The sequence below is a fragment of the Symphalangus syndactylus genome, chromosome 18 (genome assembly GCF_028878055.3).
Source record: "Symphalangus syndactylus isolate Jambi chromosome 18, NHGRI_mSymSyn1-v2.1_pri, whole genome shotgun sequence".
In the NCBI taxonomy this organism is placed as follows: domain Eukaryota; kingdom Metazoa; phylum Chordata; class Mammalia; order Primates; family Hylobatidae; genus Symphalangus; species Symphalangus syndactylus.
Genome location: NC_072440.2, coordinates 87990515 through 88014011, shown reverse-complemented (window position 1 = coordinate 88014011; position 23497 = coordinate 87990515). Strand labels below are relative to the sequence as shown.

At 36.7% G+C, this 23497-nt stretch overlaps 1 protein-coding gene across 15 annotated transcripts in view; it reads right to left on the bottom strand.

Moving 5' to 3' along the window:
* ITSN2 (intersectin 2) overlaps positions 1 to 23497 on the bottom strand; it is a 158579-nt gene that overhangs the window by 48328 nt on the left and 86754 nt on the right. For 6 of the 15 annotated variants that reach the window (XM_055253700.2, XM_055253703.2, XM_063623894.1 and 3 more), the window contains 7 exons: positions 22874 to 23049; positions 21309 to 21406; positions 12169 to 12350; positions 11714 to 11858; positions 8495 to 8700; positions 4944 to 5008; positions 2932 to 3098 (listed from right to left, as the gene is read on the bottom strand). In XM_055253700.2, coding sequence (XP_055109675.1) covers positions 2932 to 3098; positions 4944 to 5008; positions 8495 to 8700; positions 11714 to 11858; positions 12169 to 12350; positions 21309 to 21406; positions 22874 to 23049 — 1039 coding nt within the window. Of the gene's footprint in view, positions 1 to 2931; positions 3099 to 4943; positions 5009 to 8494; positions 8701 to 11713; positions 11859 to 12168; positions 12351 to 21308; positions 21407 to 22867; positions 23050 to 23497 lie in introns of all 15 variants that reach the window. The other 9 variants (XM_055253701.2, XM_055253704.2, XM_055253708.2 and 6 more) reach the window with 2 other exon arrangements.

Sequence of the window (23497 nt, the reverse complement as noted above, 5' to 3'; positions counted from 1 at the left end):
GTTTTCTGAAACTTAAATATTAAACATGACCCTCCAGGCCAAATGCACCCCATTCATCAATGGCATTAGCACCAATGCCCAATATGCACAACATATGTGTCCTGGATATGTCAAGGTATATGTTATTTTGCTCCTGCTTTCTCTAAGGGTTCCTGATTTATCTATGGATCTTGATGAATAGGAGACAATGTTTTATTTTTATTTATTTTGCCATGCTCCCCCCAAACTGACTGAATCTGACCTAAGAACAAAAAATCCCTATCCTGTGTAGCAACTATTACTTCTGTTTCACTTTAAAGGATAAACTGGCCTAACCACATTTCCTCTTTATAGGAATTTGAACAACAAAAGGGATGGGATTAAAAAGAATTTTGTTCTGTTAGTGAACATAGCTGCAGTACAAGTATTAAGCAGAGTGGATGGTAGTTAAAAGCTAACATTTTCTGAGTAGTGTGTAACAGACACCGCTCTAAGAGGTTCCATATATCCTGCTATTTAATTTTCACAACAACACTATTAAGTAATTATGATTATCCCCATTTTACAGAGAAGGAAACTGAGGCACAGAAAGGTACAGTAACTTGTCCAAGGTCACCGAGCCTCTAAGTGGTAAGCTAAGAGTCAACCCAGGTAGTCTGATTCTACTACACCAATGGCTCTCAGCATGTGGTTTGTAGAACCTGGAAATAGTCCTTGAGCCTCTTTCAGGGGTCTGTGGGATAAAAACTATTTTCATAAAAATACTAAGACATTATTTGTCTTCTTCATTGTGTTGACATTTACAATGGTGGGTAAAATCATTGGTGCTTTAGTGTAAATCATGGCAGTGGCACCGAATGACACTGAAGTATAGTAGTGTTCTTCACTGCCATGCACTCACAGTAAAACAAAGCCAGTTTCACTTAACAATGTGTTTAATGAAGCAGCAAAAATTTTATTAAATCTTAATCTTCCAGTCCATACCTTTTAAAAATTCTGTGTGACTAAACAGAAGCGTGCCTAAAACATTTGTGCTGCATACTAAAGTATGATGGTTGTCTTAAGGAAAGCATTTGTGTGACTAAATTGTGCACTCAACTAGGTTTTTCATGGAACAACATTTTTACTTCAAAGAACCAATAGAAAAACTATTTAGACTTGGGATTTAGCGAACATTTTCTTAAAAATGAAGTAAGCCTGTCCCTTCAAGGAAAACAGCTGACAGGATTTTTTGCCAATGATAAAATTCAAGATTTCCAGGGAAAATTAAAATTTTAGAAAATGTGTACCTACCACTATGAGTCTGACAGTTTCCTAGTATTTAAAAACTTTTCTGATGAGTGGTGGTATTAACACATATGATTTTTTGGATACTGTATAGTGAAATGTGTCCACACAGGGAACATCTGCATAACTCAGTGATTCAATATTTTCCAAATAAACAACAAATAACGTTATCACATCATGCACGGGTAAAAGATCCATTCAACATGCAAAACAGACTAGTGAATTTTAATGTAACAGTAAGAACTGTTCACTGATAAGGCTTCAGATTCCATGTTGCAACTAACCTATAATGATTCAGCATTTGTCAAGTTGTAGTGTGGTGGAATAAAAAAGAACATCGGTAGACATCTGCAAATGTTATTAAAATACTTCTTCATTTTCTCTCATGTATGTGTGAGGATGAATTTTTTTATACTTCAACCAAAAAAAAAAAATGTCACCGACTGAATGCAGAAACAGACATGAGAAAGTAGCTGACTTAATTAAGCCAGACTAAAGAGACTTGCAAAAATATAAAACAGCCTATAATCCCAGAACTTTGGGAGGCCAAGGCAGGTAGATCACTGGAGGTCAGGAGTTCAAGACCAGCCTGGCCAATATGGTGAAACCCTGTCTCTACTGAAAATACAAAAATTAGCTAGGTGTGGTGGCTCATGCCTGTAATCTCAGCACTTTGGGAGGCTGAGGCAGGCGGATGACTTGAGGTTGGGAGTTCAAGACCAGCCTGACCAACATCGTGAAACCCCGCCTTCACTAAAAATACAAAAATTAGCCAGGCATGGTAGCGTAATCCCAGCTACTCTAGGGGCTAAGGCACGAGAATTGCTTGATCCTGGGAGGCGGAGGTTGTAGTGAGCCGAGATCCAGCTTGGGTGACAGAGCTAGACTCCATCACAAAAAAAAAAAAAATATATATATATATATATACATATATATACACACACACACACACATATATATGTATGTATATGTATATATATGTGTGTGTGTCTTGCTAAACTTTGTTTTCATGGTAAATACGGCTGTTTTTCATAAAAGTACGTTATTTATGTTACCATGTAATGGATTTAATTATTGTTATTTAAAAATGAATAAATATATAATTTCACTTTTTAAATTTCTGATATGGTAAATATCATTAGCTATACTGCACATACTTTAAAAAAGCCTATGGGGGTCCTCGATAATTTTTAAGACTGTAAAGTTCATGAAACCAAAAAGAGAACTTCTGCACTATACCATACTGATAGTGGATGAAATGAGGCAGGAGCTCATGTAGGCTGAGTCACATTAATGTTAGAGTCTTAAAGTGAAAATTGGCGAACTACTTTAAGGTGGTCCTTTTTGTGTTTCTCTGAATCCAGATCTACTTCCTAGCAGTTATCATGAAGCCCAACCCTACCCTACAGCTCTTGTTCTTAGAATTTCATGAAATCTTGCCCCCTTTATCTCTCTAACTGGAACCATATAATAAACCCTATTTTACTGGAGCTACTGTGAACAGTTTCTTTGTAACCAAAGCAACCTGATCAAAACCATAAACATGATCTCTAAGTATAAATCTTGATTAACAAGAATGGGTTGATTTTATTTTTAATACCAAAATAATTTAAGTATAAACCTGATTAACCAGAATGGGTTGATTTTATTTTAATACCAAAATACCTCCTGATCCTTTGGTTTGACATAGTTTGATGGAAAAATTCCACTTCTATCTCCAATACTTCCTGTCCACCACTCTCCATCTTTCTGGGTCACCAATATTTCTTCACCTTCTGTGAAAGTCAAATCTCCAGGTTCCACACTTGAATATGGATAAAGTGCAATATATTCTGTAGGGAACAAAGCAAAAAGAAGCAGATTCTGGTTTTAAGATTACAGAAGTGAAAAAGAAATTAGGTTATTCTCCAAGACATTGTATAAGTTTGTTGTAAAAGACCTTGTGCCTTCAGGAAACCTAATATAAAAAGATCTAAAGGTAGAAAAAGGAACGAAGCAATTATTTAATAATTCCTTAGAAAAAAGTTAATTGACTTAACATAAAACTTTAGAGTTTCTTTTACTACCAATTGTTTTATTATTTTTTATCACAAACAAGTACCCAAAACTACAAACAGATATTAGTATCTCTATAAATAAAGACACTGAGGCTTAGTGAGATTAAGTCACTCAGTTATTTAGGTAATGGAGTCAAGATAGGAAAATATATTTTTTAACTTTTTTATACAAGAAATAGTTTAATCTGCTATATTATTTTCTCTTTAATTCTTTTAAGTACACAGTTATGGAAACACTCAATATCCAGAAAACAGCAGCACTAGAAGCCAAGTTCCATCCTCATGACCCAGCTCCTAGCACAGTCCTTGACTTGGAGTAGATGCTCGATAAATATTTGTTAACAAATGACCTCGAGGGAAATATCTAAATTTTTATATTGCCTTTGATTTTTGTTTCTGTGATTGTCACTGCTTAGAAGAAACAGTTGGTGACTTGGTTTTCTAAGTCTTTTTCTTTCTTCCTAGTTTTATTTATATTTGCCAACATGGAATTTGATCTTAATATCATAAACTGGAGATGATCAGAAACACCTTCTACAACCTATTTACTATTCACATTCCCAGTATTACTCAATTAATTTAACAAAATTCAAAGTGATTACAAGGTTTAGGTACGCTGCAATACAAGTTGGGTCCTTTCCAACATGCTCCTCACTACTTTCCTTAGGCTCACCTCAGAGCACTCATTCCACAGTACACCTATGATTCAGCTTCACTGGTAACATGAGGTTCCCCCGTTCCTTGGCTCATGCCATTCCCTCTGTCTAGAAGTGCATTCTCATCCTTTGTCACTCTGCTAGATCCTACTCATTGTTTAGGATGATGCAACACTGCCATCTCTGTGGATTCGTATGTCCTACTCTAAACTGGTTTTGTTCGCTCATTAAAGAATTTATCATAATTGTATGCTCCATTCTATTGTGAGCACTTTGGAAACTTTTATTCATCCTTTTATTTTCCAGGCTCTAGCATAGAATCTTCAACGTAACAGATACTGAATAAATTGTTTAATTTAACATTAAACTGATATTTTTAGCAAAACATAAAATGTACCTCAACTATTCAACTAACTTTATAATGGACTTATACATTTCATTTATAAATTTATGTAACTATTAAATAAAAATATCATCTGAAATTAGGGTAATCTTTCATTTTTTCAACACATTAACAAAATCAAAATAATTTACTAATCAAACAACCCAAAGGGATATAGAAAAAAATTCTTTGCAATATTTATGATAAAGTATACCTTGGTCCTCCTTAATGGTTCATATGGTACATTGTAATTAAAATGTATACGCAACTAAATGTATTGAAATTTCCTTACCTCCTAAACATCTATAATCAATAATTGTAACACTTTTTATTTCTGATGTTATTCATCAAACCAGTCTATGCTGAATTTTCATAGCACTGCCTTTCTAAAGTGCCAAGTATTTTCACCCACATTTTTTCTATATTCTCAATATTCATGTGAAATAGATAGGGGCAGGTTTTCCTAATCTCACTTTAATACTGAAGATACAGAAATGGGGAGAATAGCAACTATGTGAAGTCAGGTAGTTAGTCAAGAGCTGAATTGATTATCATCTAATTTACAAATTGCCAAAAGCTTACCTTCTCCAACTGAATAGGCTGCCGAGGTAGGTTTCTTATTTACAGCTGCATACAAAGCTTCTGGTCTACCAAATATATAAACAAAAAAAAAATAAAACAAACAAACAAATACAAGCAAAAATAAGAAAGGTGCTTTGATGCACAGCAGGTTTTAGTAGTGCATTGTTTAGGGCTTTCTCAAATTAATCTAAATATAGTCTTAGTACACAGAACTGGGAAGACTTATACACAAAATCCTGCAGGATTAATAACAGCCTAATTATAAACTTCTACATTTTTAAATATATTTTTAAAATTTCAATATGATTTATAAATAGTTTTTCAAATGTGAGATATTTTGCCTTTCTAAAGAAACTTAAAAGACACCCACAAATTGTTAAGTGGTAAGCACATATAGGGCTTAGTTTGGTGTAGGAGAAAACAAGGGCAATATATACATTTTATTATTTGTTTAGAATGCACTACATTAAAAAAACAAAAATAATAAAACTTTGCTTTTATCTCAGAACAGCTATAACATTAATTTCCATTTTAACCCAGGAATGTTTTCAAAAATCTGGAAGACTGTCCTGTTTAACTAGACACCTGTGGGATGCACCAGGGCTCCCCAGGACCTGTGAGTAAATTACACAGTGAGGCAGTTTTTAAATAAACAGAAGGGGAGCCTTATTACACCTACTGGTCACAACTGAATGGACTGTCTTGTTTAATGCTAAATTCTCCATTACTGCAGGTTTTCAAGTTATATGCTTTATCTGTTAGAAAACACTGGTAACTGAATGCAAAGTTAGAAGAAATGCCCTCTAAAACACTGAAACAATCTGTTTTTGCTCAAGTTTTCTTCTCTGTAAATGTTATGGACATAAAATAAGACAATTTCTATAAAGGAATTGTCTATAAAGGGCCTAGCACAGTGCATGCATACAAATGCCAGCTATATATGGTTGTTGTTACTGTTATTACATTCTTCTAAATCCAAAATTCAGCCAGGTGTGGTGGCTCACACCTGTAATCCCAGCACTTTGGGAGACCGAGGCGGGCAGATCAATTGAGGTCAGGAGTTTGAGACCAGCCTGGCCAACATGGCAAAACCTTGTCTCTACTAAAACACAAAAATTAGCCCAGTGTGGTGGTGCATTCCTGTAATCCCAGTTACTTGGGAGGTTGAGGCAGGAGAATCGCTTGAACCCAGGAGGTAGAAGTTGCAGTGAGCTGAGATTGTGCCACTGCATTCCAGCCTGGGCTACAGAGTGAGACTCTGTCTTGAAAAATAAATAAAAAGGGCTGGGCATGGTGGCTCATGCCTGTAATCCTAGCACTTTGGGAGGCCAAGGCAGGCAGATCACCTGAGGTCAGGAGTTCGAGACCAGCCTGGCCAACATAGTGAAACCCTGTCTCTACTAAAAATACAAAAATTAGTCCAGGCGCGGTGGTTCACGCCTGTAATCCCAGCACTTCGAGAGGCCAAGGTGGACGGATCACCTGAGGTCAGGAGTTTGAGATCAGACTGACCAACATGGAGAAACCCTGTCTCTACTAAAAATACAAAAAAAAATTAGCTGGGCGTGGTTGCGCATGCCAGTAATCCCAGCTACTCAGGAGGCTGAGGCAGCAGAATTGCCTGAACCCAGGAGGTGGAGGTTGTGGTGAACCGAGATCAGGCCATTGCACTCCAGCCTGGGCAACAAGAGCGAAATTCCATCTCAAAAAAAAAAAAAAAAAAAAAAAAAAAAAAAATTAGCCAGGCATGGTGGTGGATGCCTGTAATCCCAGCTACTTGGGAGGCTGAGGCAGGAGAATTGCTTAAACCCAGGAAGTGGAGGTTGCAATGAGCCATGATTGTGCCACTGCACTCCAGCCTGGCCGAAAGAGGGAGACTCCATCTCAAAATCAATCAATCAATCCAAAATTCCATGCCAGGCTGAAAAGCAAATTTTTAGAAACAGCACTACCTTCCAGAAACATAGAAACTCGGCAGTGAAAGGGTCTTTAAAGATTATTTGGCTTAATCTTTTCATTCAGTCAATTAGAAAACTGAAGATTAAGTAGGTTATTCCTTACAGCCTGGCAAAAATAGCAGAGCCAAAACTCAAGACTCTTGATTGTGAAAGACCAGCATCTTTTCATCAAATCAGACTGCTTTTCTACCAACTTCCATATAAAACACAAGAGACAGTTACCCATAGCTATATTATAGTACTTATTTCTTTGTACTATTATATTTGACAACCTGACTCCCTACAGAGTAGGAAATAAAGGTCAGAGACCTAACCTATCTAGTTTTCAGCTTTTTTCATTTGAAAATTCATTCAATTGTTCATTCATTCACGCCTCTCCTCATTCACTCAGCTAATATGATTGAGCAGCTACTATGCATTAGGATTAGAACAGGCATGAAGAAACTGAAAAATGAACAAATAAAAAAAAGACATGCATCCCAACCTCATGGAGCTTATGATCTAATAAGGGACATTGGTTTCAAAAAAAAATCAGTAACTATAATGCAGAGTGCTATAAGCAATAAGAGAAGTTATATTCAAGGAATCTTGGAGTCTCAGAAATGGGAATGCCCCCATCTGGCAAAGAGGAGGCCCTCAGTAAAGAGTTACTTAAATATTGACAATTTATAGTAAACAAGGGAGAAATGCTTGAAAGAAAATGAAAAGTAACTTTTCTAACTGATTTATGGTACAAAGAAGTGGCCAGGTGAGGTGGCTCACACCTGTAATTCCAGCACTTTGGGAGGTGGAGGCAGGAAGATCGCTTGAGCCCAGGAGTTTGAGAATAGCCTGGGGTAACACAGCAAAACCCCACCTCTACAAATAATTTAAAAATAAGCCAGGTGTGGTAGCATGCACCTGTGGTCCCAGCTACCCAGGAAGCTGAGGTGGGAGGATCGCTTAAGGCTGGGTGGTCGAGGCTGCAGTGAACCATGATCCACCACTGCACTCTAACCTAGGCAACAGAGTGAGACCCTGTCTCAAAAACAAAAAAAGCAACAGATCTACAATTTTGAGTAGCTTGAAAATTTTATGAAATCTGAAATAAGTAGAATTGATATTCTAAACTGAAACAAATACCTGAAGTATACTTTTTTCATCCTAAGAATTACCTTTCTTTTTTCATTTTTTTTTGATACGGGCTATCACTGTGTCACCCAGGCTAGAGTGCAATGGTGTCATCTTGGCTCACTGCAACCTCTGCCTCCTGGGTTCAAGAGATTCTCCTGCCTTAGCCTCCCAAGTAGCTGGGACTACAGGCATGCACCACCAGGCCCGGCTAATTTTTGTATTTTTTGTAGAGACAGGGTTTCACCACTTCACCCAGGCTGGTCTCAAACCCATGGGCTCAAGTGATCCGCCTGCCTTGGCTTCCCAAAATGCTGGGATTACAGGTGTGAGCCACCACGGCTGGCCAGAATTACCTTTCTGATATTCAAACTCAAGTATAAAATTGTTATTTCATTATACACTCAATCAGACCATGGCTGACTAGGTCATTAGTGAAAATATCAACATCCACATCTCATGAAAACACATAAAGATGCTTACTCTTCCCGTTTTACTTCACTCCCAGGAATGATCTTGACATAAGATTTGGGAAACCATCCTCTTCCTCCATGCACCTCCCCAAACCACCAATTTTCTTGCTGCTCCAAGACAGTAATAATGTCATGTTTTGAGAAGTTCAAGTGGTTATCTTTCTTTGCAGTCCAGGAACAAAGGGCCTGTGCTTTTAGGTTTTCTACCACTTGTCCCTATGAATACAAAACCACCCAAAATTTTTAAAAGGCAATGTTAACCATGATTTCTGTTTCTGTGTATATAATATACTTACTGTTCAAACAGCAGACCAGTTTGGTGGTGTGGTGACTTAAGATAACCTTAGTCTACTAACTGACTTTATATTATACATGACAGACAACTATGTGACTAGCCTTCTGTTAAGACAGACTGAAAACCCACCATTCAAAGAAACCTCATCACATCACTGGTAGAGAAGGTAAATAATGTGTACTCAAGAAATGTATTCATACATCCATGAAATATAGATCATGGAACAAATGAAAAAGGAGTGTTACTGTAAATCTTTTTTCTCTTCCAGCTTGCAATGCAATTCCGTTTACTCCACTAGGGAAGGAAATTGGCATGCTTGGCTCTTGTTTCTCTGCTTTTCTCTTAACTTCCTCCTATTCTATTCATTCTTCCTTTCCCTGCTCTCTCAAAGGAAGGAGTGTTTTGTTCCTTTAATAAGGCTAAACTCTTCACTTATTCTCCAAGTCTTCTATCATACCCTTTCATTTTCTAAAAATATTTTATAACATTAAGTCCTTCTCTTCAATCTACTTCTCTACTTGCTTCTACTTCTGAATTCCTTAAATAATAGTCTTAAACTTTTTCCAATTTCACTCCTTGATCACTTCTAATTTAGGTTCAGCACTCATCACACTACTGAACCTCTTCCAGATAAGGTTATTAATAATAACATCAAAGCCAAAAGCTTCTTCCAAACCCTTATTCCTCTTGATCTCTAAACAGCTAACATCAAGCCTTGCAGTTCCTGAAGCTGACTCTCTGGTGATTGATGGCTCCTCTTTTGTCCAACCCTTTTCCCTTACTGTTCCACAGGACTTCCCTAAATACTCTTAATTATGTCTATGACTTCTCAAACCTATATTTTCAGTGTAATTTTATCTCCTGATCTCCAGACTTGTATATCAAACTGCCTACTGGGTGTTTCTACCAAGCTGTCCCTAATACACATAGCTTAAACTTGGCACAGCTGAAACGTAATCATTTTTAGAACCTACCAAACCCATTCCTCCTGCACTGTCTACCAAAGACAAGGATACTACTATCCTTTTGGTCGCTCAAGCTAAAGACTGAAGAACTATCTTTAACTCCTATTTCTTCCTCACTCTCCACATTCAATGGATTCTCTACTTAATATCAATTCCTAATAATCTTCTAAATCTATCTCCTCTTTCTTATATCTTAATTACCATAGAACTTGTTCAAACCATCATCTCTTGTTATTTAGCTATTATAATATCCTTCCTTAACTGGTTGTTTTCTCTGCTAATCCAGCCACTATGTTAGTGCCAGAATTGTCTTTTGAAAACATACACAATAACTCCACTCTTAAAAATCTTCAGGGACTTTCCACTGCCAAGTTGCCTAGCACGTATTAAATGCTTCCCAAATAAACCTCAACCTCTCTTTCCAACTTCGCTTAACCCTTTCTCCATGAATCCTGTACTCTAGCCATATTATTAACAATTCTTGTTTCCTACAAATATCTTGTGTTAACATGCCTCGGTGACTTTCCCCAAATTGTTCTTTCATGGGAATAACTTTCCTTCTTTGTTTGGTGAAATCTTATCTTTGAAGACCCTACTCAAATACCTTGCCCTTTGTGAAGGCTGCTCCAATTCTCACCAATTGAGTAAGATGCTCTCTTCTCTATATACCCCCTACAGACCTTGTAGATATCTTTAATACAGCATTTCTCATGCTTTACAGTTATTTATATGTCTGTCATGTTCATTAGATTATGATCTACTGAATGGTGAGTTTCTGGTTTTTTAAAAATTTTTTAGAGACAGGGGCTCACTCTATTGCCCAGGCTGGAGTACAGTGGTATGATCATAATTAATTGTGCCTCAAACTCCTGGTCTCAAGTAATCCTCCCACCTCAACCTCCCAAGTAGCTAGTACTACAGGCACATGCCACTATGCCCGGCTAATTTTTTAATTTTTTGTAGAGATGGAATCTTGCTATATTGCCCAGGTTGATCTCGAACTTCTGGCCTCAAGCAATCCTCTATCTTGGACTCCCAAAGTGCTGGGATTATAGGCACTGAGTCACTGTGCCTGGTGTCAATGTCAGGTATTTTTTGACTTATTTTTTCCTTAAATTTCTAGCACATAATAAAATGCCTGGAACCTATGGCCATGGCATTTTTTGAGTGAAGGTGAAATCTGGAGGACTTTGGACTTCATTCTGATGAAGTCTGCAATTTTAAAACATAATGTTAATGTAACCCTATTGCAATAGTTATATCTAAATCAGAGGCTAAATATATGTTAAAAAGTTCTAACGTTCCCAAATAACTTTAAGAAAAAAAAAAAACCCTTAAGCCCAAGTCTCTTATCTTCTTATTATAATAACTACAAATCAAGAACAATATATCATGAGATTTGTAAAACTAACATTTTGAGCTTAGAAACCTTAGCTGCTAGCAACTTGATATTATGGAAAAGAATTGTTGAGAAACCTAGGCCGGGCGCAGTGGCTCACGCCTGTAATCCCAGCACTTTGGGAGGCCAAGGCAGGTGGAGCACCTGAGGTCAGGAGTTCGCGACCAGCCTGGCTAACATGGTGAAACCCCATCTCTACTAAAAATACAAAAATTAGTTGGGCATGGTGGCAGGCACCTGTAATCCCATCTATTCGGGAGGCTGAGGCAGGAGAATCACTTCAACCGGGGGGCCGGAGGTTGCAGTGAGCCGAGATTGCGCCATTGCACTCCAGCCTGGGCAACAGGGTAAGGCTCCGTCCCAAAAAAAAAAAAAAAAAAAATTGTTGAGAAACCTCTAAGTAATAGTCATTCCTTCAACTTCACATCACATGTGAATAAGAAAGAAACTGAATGCTACAAACTCTGGTTAAATGAGTGAATGGTCCTTTATACATAATTTTCTTTCTATTTTATATGAATCAGGAGCAAATTCAAAGAATAAAGCCCACAAAAATAACAGACAACATACCTGTCCATGAATAGGTGACACAGATCCAGGGGACACAGTTCGAGTGAAGGCTGATTTTTTCTGCCATGATGTATTTACAGTTAGGTTTGAAAAAGATACATTTTGATAATCAGTCACTGATGCTGGTTGATTTGAAGAAAGTGGTCTGCAAATATAACACTTTGATATAAGTATACTTAATTGTTTAGAACTTAATGAAGTACTACCAATTTATCAACTTATATATTATATACACTGTGCTTACACACAATTTGTGGGAAAAGAAATAATTATTAACAAACTACTGACCCATGTTTTCACTTACTAAATTTCAGTATTAAATCTCAAACAAAAAGTACTCTTGAAGAGTACAACCTGGATTACACTATGATGAAGTAGTAGGCTGACACCACTATATATTAGGTACTTACACATTTGCAGAACTATATAAACTTTACTGTTAGCTAAAAACTTACTCAGAGGAAGTTGAGGTAGCAGATAAAGAAACTGTAGGAGGAAGTAAGGCCTTCTTTGGAGATACAGCTTTTTCATTTTCACTTGATGGCATTTTTTCTACATAATTGCATGGAAACCAGCCAAAATTTCCTTGAAAACCACCATAAAGCCAACCAGGTTCTCCTATGGTTTTTTCATCAACCTATGGAAATAAAAAGAAGGATTAACAGTGCTTAGAAATTCACACATTTACAATGGAAAGAGACGAAAACTATTGTATAGTATTCTCATTTTCAGAATTAAGCCCATCTAACTAAATAGCTAAGGCATTTTCTACAAATTAACAGCTACTATTTCCAGTGATTGGCAAGTTGTCTTTTAAAATTTTAATTTTATCCAAGTTACATGAAAATATTTTACAAAGAGAAATAGCATTATATATGGCTAATGAGGGAAAACAATCCTCCCCTATCTCATGGCTCCTTATGCCCTGATTTTCACTCCTGACCTGCCATTCTTCCTCGTTTCTTCTATATCACCATTTATATCTCTGAATAACATATTTATACTGCTTTTTCTTGAATTTTTTCAATTTTAGACATTATTGGCTTTTGGCTATGGGAAATGAAGATTGACCTCTCTTTCATTGCAGCCTCTTACTCTACCAGTATTGTTATATCTTAATCTTTATTTAAATTTATTTAATGTTTATAATATTATGATTATGTTTAAATATTTCACATCTGAGTCATGCAGCATGCTGCTGATTAAATTTCCTTTTTTGTAAACTTTTTATTTTCCTATAATCATTACTTTTTTTGTTTTTGGCTTAGTTTTTTCTGTTCCTGTTACATAGTTTTTTTGAACTCTCTAACAGAACAGTAAGATCTTCTCTGAATACTATTTTCCAACTGGTAAACATGTCAGGTGATTTATCAATTTCATTTCTTCTCCCAGACATTTTCATCCTACAGTGTGACAACCTCCATCCTCACAGTGTTTCTCCCTCTGCTTCTTGGTCCTTGTTCCTTAAACACTGAGGACAGCCTCAAGTTTCATCACTGGCTTTCTTTCCTCATTCTATACCCTTCCTGAATAGGCTCACTTACTCCTATAGTTTGATCAGTCCTCTGCGCAATAATGAATCCAAAAGCTATGATCTCAGTGCTGACTTCTTCCCGAAGCGACATGCCTATACTTTCAACTACTTACAAGATATCTTCAAGTGGATGTCCCATGGGAACTTTCAAGTCAAGTTTAAAACTGAACTTTTCTCCTCCATCCCCTCCTTCTCCTAAATTCCTCTATTATTCACACCACCAAAAATTTAGTCATCCTAAATGAAAAATCTTTGGCTCTTAACCTCTTTTACACTTCCACATCCAAACTACTGAATTTGTCATTAAAGACTCTTCTAATTTGTCAGCCCACCCTCACTGCCCTACTTCAGGCTTTTTTTCATTTCACACTTAAGATTATTATGATTTTTACTCATCCTTCAAGATTCTAACTTCCCCCAACCCAAGCCAGAGTTATCCCATATATAACTGTCATAATTAGCATTATATACATTATATATACATAATGACAATTATGTAGCTAATACATAGTATATGTACTTACTACAGATAAATTATTTATATGTAAATAATGACTTATTTACATATCTCTCTTCCATTTGTCCGTGAGCTTTATTGACCCCCACTGTCTAGCATAGTAGAAATTACTTAACTCACTGAATAAATGAATATGGTAGCTGTGTCTCTGTTCTCCAATCCATTTTCCATACCTTTCTAAAACACAGACTTGACAGTGTTATATATCTATTAAAATCATGTTGAATCCATTCATATTTTTAAAAACTGCTTTCTGAGATATCATTAATATAAATTTCATGTTTAGGGTGTTAAATTTGATGTTTTGACATCTGTATATACCTGTGAAAAATCACCACAATCAAGATAGCAAACATTTCCATCACCCCCAAAAGTTTCCTCTTGTTCCACCATAAGTCCTCCAGCTTGCCCCTCCCCATGACCTTCCCTGCCATCTCTATGAAAACACTGGTCTGTTTTCTGTCCTATATATTAGTTTACATTTTCTAAAATTGTATATAAATAAAATCATACTATATGTATCCTTTTTGTCTGCCTTTTTCCACTCAAGGCATCCATACAGTAAGAACAGTTTGTTCTTTTTCTATTGCTAAGTAGTATTATATCATATGAATATACCACAATTTGTTTATCCTTTCAAATGTTGGTAGACATTTAAGTTTTTTTCTAGTTTTTGGCTATTACAAATAAAGCTGCTATGAACATTTGTCTTCATATGGACTTATGTTTTCAATTCTCTTGTGTAAATACCTAAGAGTGGAATGGCTGAGTCACATGGTAGGTACATGTTTTAACTTTTTAGTTTTTAACAATGGCTTATGGAGATATAATTCATATTCCATATAATCCTTCCATTTACAGTACACAATTAAATGGATTTTAGAATATTCAAAGAGTTACAGAATCATTACCACAATAAATTACAGAACTGTTTTCCTCAAAAAGAAACACTAGGCTGGGCGCGGTGGCTCACGCCTGTAATCTCAGCACTTTGGAAGGCCAAGGGGGGGCGGATCACCTGAGGTTGGGAGTTTGAGACCAGACTGACCAACATGGAAAAACCCTGTCTCTACTAAAAATACAAAATTAGCCAGGCATGGTGGTGCATGCCTGTGGTCCCAGCTATTCGGGAGGCGGAGGCAGGAGAATCGCTTGAACCAGGAAGGAGGATGTTGCAGTGAGCCGAGATCACGCCATTGCACTCCAGCCTGGGCAACAAGAGCAAAACTCTGTCTCAAAAAAAAAAAAAAAAAAAAAAAGAAACACTATTTATTAGATTCTTTGTCATATCTAAGAAACTAAAAAACTTTGAGTAACCCAAAGTTGTTAAGATTTTCTCTGTTTTCTTCTAGAAATTCTACAGTTATACGTTCACATTTTACATCATATTTTGTCTATTTTGAGTTAATCTGTGTATATGTTGCAAGCAACAAATTGAAATTCATTTTTTTGCATATGAATATCCATTGTTCCAATACCATTTGCTGAAAAGACTTCTTTTTCCACTGAGTTGCTTTTGCACCTCTGTGGAAAATCTGTTGTTTATACATACATACACACACAGACACACACACACACACACACACACACACACACACACACACACGTAGCATGAATCTATTTACCTACTCTGTTCCATTGATCTATTTTCCTGTCTAGATGCTAATATCACAACTGTTTTGACTACTGTAACTTTTATAATAAGCCTCAAATTCAGGTACTAAAAGATTTCCAACTTTGTTCCTTTTCGAAGTTGTTTTGCTTTTGAATCATTTCGTCATTTGTTACCAAAAAAAAACAAACAAACAAACAAAAAACAAAGCCTGCTGAGATTTTTGTTGTTGTTGTTGTAGAGACGAGGTCTTGCTTTGCCGCCCAGGTTGATCTCGAACTCCTGGTCTCACGCAATCCTCCCATTTTGGTCTCCCAAAGTGTTGGGGTAACAGGTGTGGATCACAGCACCTGGCTGACTGTTAAAGTTTTGATTTAAATTGCTTTGAGTCTGTGTAAGAATTTGAGAAGAACTGACTTATCTTTTTCTAAAAAATTTGTTTACACAGGACTTAAGAGAAGAATTGACTTCTTATCAATATTGAATCTTCCAATCCATGAACACTATATATCTCTCCATTTATTTCGGACTTCAACTTTTCTCAATAAAACTTTGTAATTTTCAATAAACAGGTCTTGCAAATCTTTTATCAGTTTTATCTGTATTTCATATTTTTATGCAATTGTAAATGGTATTTTAAATTTCAATTTCTGAATAGTCATCGTTTCTATACAGAACTACGACTGATTTTGTTATATTGATCTTGTATTCTGCAACCTTGCTAAACTCATTTTAATAGTTCTAGTAGCTTAATAGATTCTATGGGACTTTTTACATAGATTATCATGTCTTCGGCAAATCAATACAGTCTGTCTTCTCCTTTTCCAATCTTGATGCCTTTTACTCTATGGTAAGCCACTTTAGACCCATTAGGATTTTTCTCCTAGCAGATGTTGTCTCTCTAGTTTAAAGCTCTTACAAGTTCAAACTTCTTAGTGTAGAATTCGAATACTCTGAAATTAGTTTGTCAGGTTTCAACTTACCTTTCTAGCGTCGTCTCTTACCATTTGTTTGATATTCTAGGCAATTAGTTTTATGACATTCTTTAAAAACACCTGGTACATGCAAGCCTCAATGTTTTTATTTAAGGTATTCTCTTCTGCCCAGAATATTACATGGTTTAGAAGAAATACTACAGACTTGAGAGTTAAAAGAACCACATTTCGGTCTTAGCCATGCTACCTGGTTATCCCTCGTTAAGATAATGAATGCTATCTAGTGTGCTTTGTCATCTACAAATTTGGGGGGAAATACTTGTGCTGCCCTCCTCTAGAGTATCTTTCAGAATTAAATTGGGTATATTTATGAAGGCGCTTTGGAACCTGTATAGCACTAAGCAAATATAAGGCATAATCCTTTAAGGCCTTCCTCCATCCTATCCTTGGGAAAAATGTTCCCCAATTCTATTTGGTTGTTTTTCCTTCATTCTCTGGGTTCCCACGGTACTTACTCATATAAATTAGTATTGAAATTTATCATGTTATATTTTGTATAGTAATATACATTTCTGTTTTTTCCTAGACTGTGGTCTCCTTATTTTTTGTATGTCACCAGAGGCACATGGTTACAAACTCAACAAATGTTAACTTGAATGGATTATTCTAAATTTGATTAACAACAGACTTAAACCTTAATTAATAATAAATGGATTATTAGGGCAACTTCATTTATGTTTATGGTAAACAATTTTCATTTTAATGTTATATGTCTGGCTATTATTACATCATGAATGAAATATTTAGAAAATTCCTAAACCAGAGCTGCTATGGTTAAACTGTATGACGTCATGGTAATGTAACTCCCATAAAATGGTGCTCTAAAACAGTTAGAATGAAAGGAAACACTTATGAAATATTATCCTGTAAATCTAGTTTAAGACTAGTTTAAAATAGCCAAGGCTGCCAGGCATGGTGGTTCATGCCTGTAATCACAGCACTTTGGGAAACCAAGGTAAGAGGGTTGCTTGAGGCCAGGAGTTTGAGACAAGCCTAGGCAACATAGTGAGACTCCATCTCTACAAAAAACAACAACAAACAAACAAAAAATTAGCCAGGTGTGGTGGTGTGTGCCTGTAGTCTCCACTACTCAAGAGGCTGAGGTAGGAGGATGGCGTGATCTCGGTGGTCGAGGCTGTAGTGAGCCGTGATCGTGCCACAGCACTCCAGCCTGGGTAACAGATTGAGACCCAGTTTCAAAAATAAACAAATAAATAAAGTAAAATAGCTAAGCCAGAGCAATATAAATGCAGACAAGAATACAATAAACCCTGAGGAATTATACAAACCAAAGTATTTCAATGCTGCAAAATGCTCAGCATTGTACCTGATTTAAATGTATGGTCTTGGACATGGATGAAGCTGAAAACCATTATTCCCAGCAAACTAACACAGAAACAGAAAACCAAACACCGCATGTTCTCACTCACAAGTGGGAGCTGAACAATGAGAACACATGGACACAGGGAGGGGAACATCACACAGCGGGACCTGTCGGGGGTGGGGGGCTAGGGGAGGAATAGCATTAGGAGAAATACCTAACGTAGATGACAGGCTGATGGGTGCAGCAAACCCCCATGGCACATGTATACCTATGTAACAAACCTGCACGTTCTGCATATGTATAAGTATAAAAAAAAAAGTATGGTCTTAAGGAAAGGAATCACTGTAAGCTATGAGTATTGGCTATATATAGGTACATATACGTACATACATACATACACACACACACACACACACACATTTACCACATTTACTTACATGCCCTTCCTACTTTCCTTTCTACCTCCCTTCACTGACTGACTTGGCTGGCTGGCTGACTTTTGAGACAGGGTCTTACTCTGTCACCCAGGTTGGAGTGCAGTGGTGCAATCACAGCTCACTGTAGCCTTGACCTTCTGGGCTCAAGTGATTCTGCCACCTCAGTCTCCAGAGCAGGTGGGATTACAGGTGCACACCACCAAGCCCTGCTAATTTTTTTTTTTAACTTTTTGTAGAAACAGGGTCTTCCTGTGTTTCCCAGGCTGGTCTCTAACTCCAGTACCTACGTGATACTTCTGCCTCGGCTTCTCAAAGTGCTGGAATTACAGGTGTGCACCTGCACCTGACCAAAAGCTTTTAAAAATATTAATTTCTCTAACACTTTTTCCTAGTGTTTTCAACCTAATCAAGAAGAAAAATCTCATTCATTTATTCTGTAGTTAGGCCAAGTTGTTTTAGTAAGAGGTCAATTTTAATCTCTTTCACATCTGTCATTTATAGTTGTAATTAATTTTTAGTTATCAATTTACATACTGAGTTAAACTGAACATTTTACATAAATTCTCACAGGCCTAGCAAAAGTACTTACTACTTCTTCTTAACTACTTATTAATTAATGCTAGCAAAATAGCATTAACAGATTAGAAGGCTAGAAAAACATTTCAGCTTGTCATTGAAAATGTGGCCAAGACTCAGTGGAATTTCTAATCCTTTTCACTTTCAATGAAACCTCCGGTAACACCCTCATCCATTAAGTTGATCAGACCTTGCCTCCTATCTTACCAGGAACTTGGAAGCCCTCGGACCTGACTTCATCTTCTACTTCAGCAAAATTTACTTATAATCCCTCCCACCCTTTCTTCGTGCCCTCTAATCACAAAGGAAAAGGTATTCAATCCTTCTACCACTCTCTTCCAGGGCTCCAGATTCCAGCCTTCTAGCCTTTTCAAGAATCTTCCTCATCTCCATCTATTAGTCAGAACAGGGAGGTTTGTTTGACAAGGAACATGAAGTGCCTTCCTGATGCTGTGTGTTCTACACACTGATCTGAGGGGGGCTTCACAGATATATGGATGTGTACACATTCTTTGAGCTGTATACTTATGGTTGTACACTTTGCTATATATAAATTATACTTTAATAATAAAAAACAATCTTTATCAGTTATTTATACTCTTTCCATTATCATTAACCTGTTTCCTCTCTGCAGATCCTTTCTACCATTATTTAAACTTGCTCAAGCTTCAGCCAACTTTAAAAAAAAAACTTCCCTCAACCCACATTTCTCATTATTTACTACCTTCTCTCCTTCTCCCTTTCAAAGCCAAGCTCATTCAAAGAGTTTTACATATTCACTGTCTCCTCTTCCTCTCTTCCAATTTATTACAACTCACTGAAATCTGGCTTCTCACCCTACTAGTCCACTGAACTGATACTGCTGTCCTCCAGGTTAACAACACCTGTGCTATTGCTAATCTAATAATTTTTTTAGTCCTTGTTTTATTTCACTTGCAGATCACTCTTCTCAAAGTTCCCTAACATTAAACTCTCCTGTTTTTTTTTTTTTTCTACTCCTAGTCACTCCCTTTAAGGCTCCACTTCCTCTAATAATTCCTTCAGTGTCCCTGTTTCTCAGGAACTACATCCTCAATCCTCTTCTCTCTCACGTTACTACTCCCCTGGATGAGCTCCACTACTCTCATGTCTTCCATCACCGTCACATCACACTGGCAACACCCAGATTTACATCCTCAGCCCAGACCGCTGTCTGACATCTCTCTAGGTACCTCTGGAGATCCAACTACTACTGCCTGGACATCTGAAACTCATACAAAACTGAACTCATAATTCTACTTATATATTCCCCCTCTGATTTTTCCTCTTAGGAAATGACACCATCATTAACCAATTTAACCAATTTGTTCAAATCAGGCAACTCATGACTGACAGTAGTAACTCATGACTAATTATTTATGTTAATGATTCAGCAGAGTACACAAGCACCCAAGACACACAGCTAACTTTATGTTCCTGCTGTCACTGCCACCAGAATGGCTCTCTGACCATGGGAGAGGTCTGTGCTAAAGCTGGTAGCAGTCTACAACCTTTTCCTTACCTTCCTTCCTCTACTGCTTTAGGCTGTCATGCTTTTTCATTAGACTACAAGCTTGTTAAGGGCAGAGATAACGTCTTATTCACTAAATCCCTAGTCTAACACAGTCAGCCCTCAAAAAATATTTGTTGAAATAAATAAAAAATATAACCAAAAATATAAGTAAACTCTTGACCAAACACACCCAGAGATAGGTTGTATCTCTTCATCCAGACATTATCTCACCATGACCAACAAGGAGAGGAGGAATGGTAGGGACAGCAGACAGTGGACTTGGGCTGGTTGTAGAACAAACCTCTCCCCCTGCTCGGGCACAGCTCCGGTACTACTAATAGTGGCAATGGCAAGAGCAGGAATGTGTGTTTAGGATTTATCTTGGGTGTTAAGAGTTTTGGTAAATTTTTTTCCCTAGTATCATTAAACATTTGCCACCTAACTGATAAATCACACTAACTGGTGACAGTGCACGGGGAGCAGGGGAAACAGGCACTGGCTAGATACTCTGGTTAATATTACTTTAACAAGAAGAAAACAGAAGCAGAGACTAAAATCCAAGTTTGTGTACTTCTAAAGCCTGTACTCTTTCCATTATGTCCTGCTGGCTCTATCGAACACTATTCCTGGGATCTTCTCTTATTCATCTATTTTATATGGACTGTGATAATACAATAAAGACTTTTGTTCCAAGGAACAAATTGCCTGTATCCAGTTAGGGCTGTGGAATCTAACTCCTTCAATTCTTTTAACAGTTGCTGTATGGCATAGTAGAAACAACGCTGGATTTGGAAATAAAAAAACACATACCTGCATCCCATTCTGGCACTGCAATGCTGACAGTTACAACTTGTGTGAGTTTAAGCTTCTTTGGCTAGAACTTCGTTAGTAATAATAACTGTCCTATGCAGCTCTGAAGTATGTTGTAAAGTCCAAATGAGGTAATGTTTAAGAAATATTTTACAAAAGTAAATATATGAAATTAATGGTCAACATTACTACAGAAACTAATATATTACAATGTATTTAGGTTATTCATGATAAAAAAAAAAAAGACTTCATTTCCTACCTGAATTATATCCCCAGAATTAAAACTCATCTCATCATGGTTCCTTGCTTCAAAGGGGTATAATGCTCTATAATTCACCAAAACACTGGCTGTCTCACCTAAAGAGAAGACAATTGTCATTATTTGCAACTTACATGTATACATATCTTTGCTATGACTCAATAAAGAGCTCTAAAACCTAAAAGAAAAAATTGAGCACCAAATAGTACAATGAAAATCCACTTGACACAGACTTGTTAGGATTTCAGTATCTTGACTAGTCATCTAACAAAAAAGCAAACAAGGATGCTCATCTTAAGTAAGGTAGGAGGCAGCAAAACAAAGAGATGACTTGCAGGATGAAGCACATACATGGGTAGAAAGGAAAGCGCAGGAGTGGGGGCCAGGCTGAGCTGTACAAAGTGGAAGGAGACCAAGCAAAGAGAGGCTTAGTTTGATCTGTGGAGGTCTGAATATAACAGGGAAGAAAAGGACAAAAAGGGGGGTCTCAAAAGAGAAGATTAGCAAGTTAACAGGGATGGCTGAAGAAAAATCTATAGATCTATCAGAATGGTCCTAAAAGGAAAATAGTGGAAGAGTACACAAATATACTGAATTTGCGGCACCATTCACAATAGCAAAGACTTGGAACCAACCCAAATGTCCAACAACGATAGAATGGATTAAGAAGATGTGGCACATATACACCATGGAATACTATGCAGCCATAAAAAATGATGAGTTCATGTCCTTTGTAAGGACATGGATGAAACTGGAAATCATCATTCTCAGTAAACTATCGCAAGGACAAAAAACCAAACACCGCATGTTCTCACTCATAGGTGGGAATTGAACAGTGAGAACACATGGACACAGGAAGGGGAACATCACACTCCGGGGACTGTTGTGGGGTTGGGGGAGGGAGGACGGATAGCATTAGGAGATACATCCAATGCTAAATGACGAGTTAATGGGTGCAGCACACCAACATGGCACATGGATACATATGTAACAAACCTGCACATTGTGCACATGTACCCTAAAACTTAAAGTACAATAAAAAATATATATATGATAAATTAAAAAAAATAAAATTGTTTACTTTGTTCATCTTTAGAATAAATGCTTTAACTTATAAAATTTCAACACACTGTATCATTAATAATGATTCAAAGGGTTTATGTATCTAAAAGAGATACAATACTACTAAAAGTATTGTAGAAATTGAGGTGTATCAAAATTTTACTGTTGTTTCATTAAAATAAATAGCTTAGTTATAGTGGAGTAAAATTTTAAAATATTTAAAACTATTTTACTTCAATTATGAAAACCATGTCAGAATCTTTTCACAATCAGTAGTACCTATCTTCTTTTCTCCTGCTGTGCTAAGATTTCTACTGCTGTGTTAAGATTTCAGCCTGTTTTAATAAGCCTACATGCTTTTTATCCAAGTTTAATTTATAAAAAGGTTTTTTCTGACTCTACAATTAGTATCTTTCTAATTTTCTTCCCTTTTTTTGTCTCTTATCAGGTCATTTTTCTCTTGTTGCTTTTGTTCTACTGTCTCAAAGTATCCTTACCCTTACGTTTTTTCTCTTCGGCTTTCAAAGTATCCTTATCCTTACGTTGTTTCTCCTCAGTTTTCCGTTCCTCTTCTTGAATTTTTTCTTGTGTTTTTTCTTCCTGAAGTCGCTTTTGTTTTTCTTCTTCCTCCTTTCTAAGATTTTCTTTCCATAAGTTTTCTTTTCCTTGCTTTGCTTTCCTTTACATAAAAGAAAAAGAGTTTGTATAATGTCCTAGAAATTTTTTACACTAAATAAAAACATACTATAAGATCTGGTTCCTGTCAAGATGAAGAACTAGTAATGAAGTATTAGTACAGGGGTGGGGAGAAACTGCTGAGATCAGAGGTGAAAGGAAAACAAATCAATCAATCAATCAAGAAAAGCTTTGGAAGCTTTGGATTGATTAGTGGATGCACTGGGGTGTATGACTGACAATTTCCCACACCCAAAAATTCCCTCCTGCTAACCAACCTCCAAACTCAAGAAAAAAAGAAAAAGGTTGAAACGGAACCATTCAGCAAATAAATCTAAAAATTATATCTAAGTTTCCTTCCTTTCTCTCCAGATACTTGATAAGAACTGTCTTCCAGCTGTTATTCCCACTGTCCTATCTAATCTTTGTTTCAGGGGTTTAGTCGTTGTTGC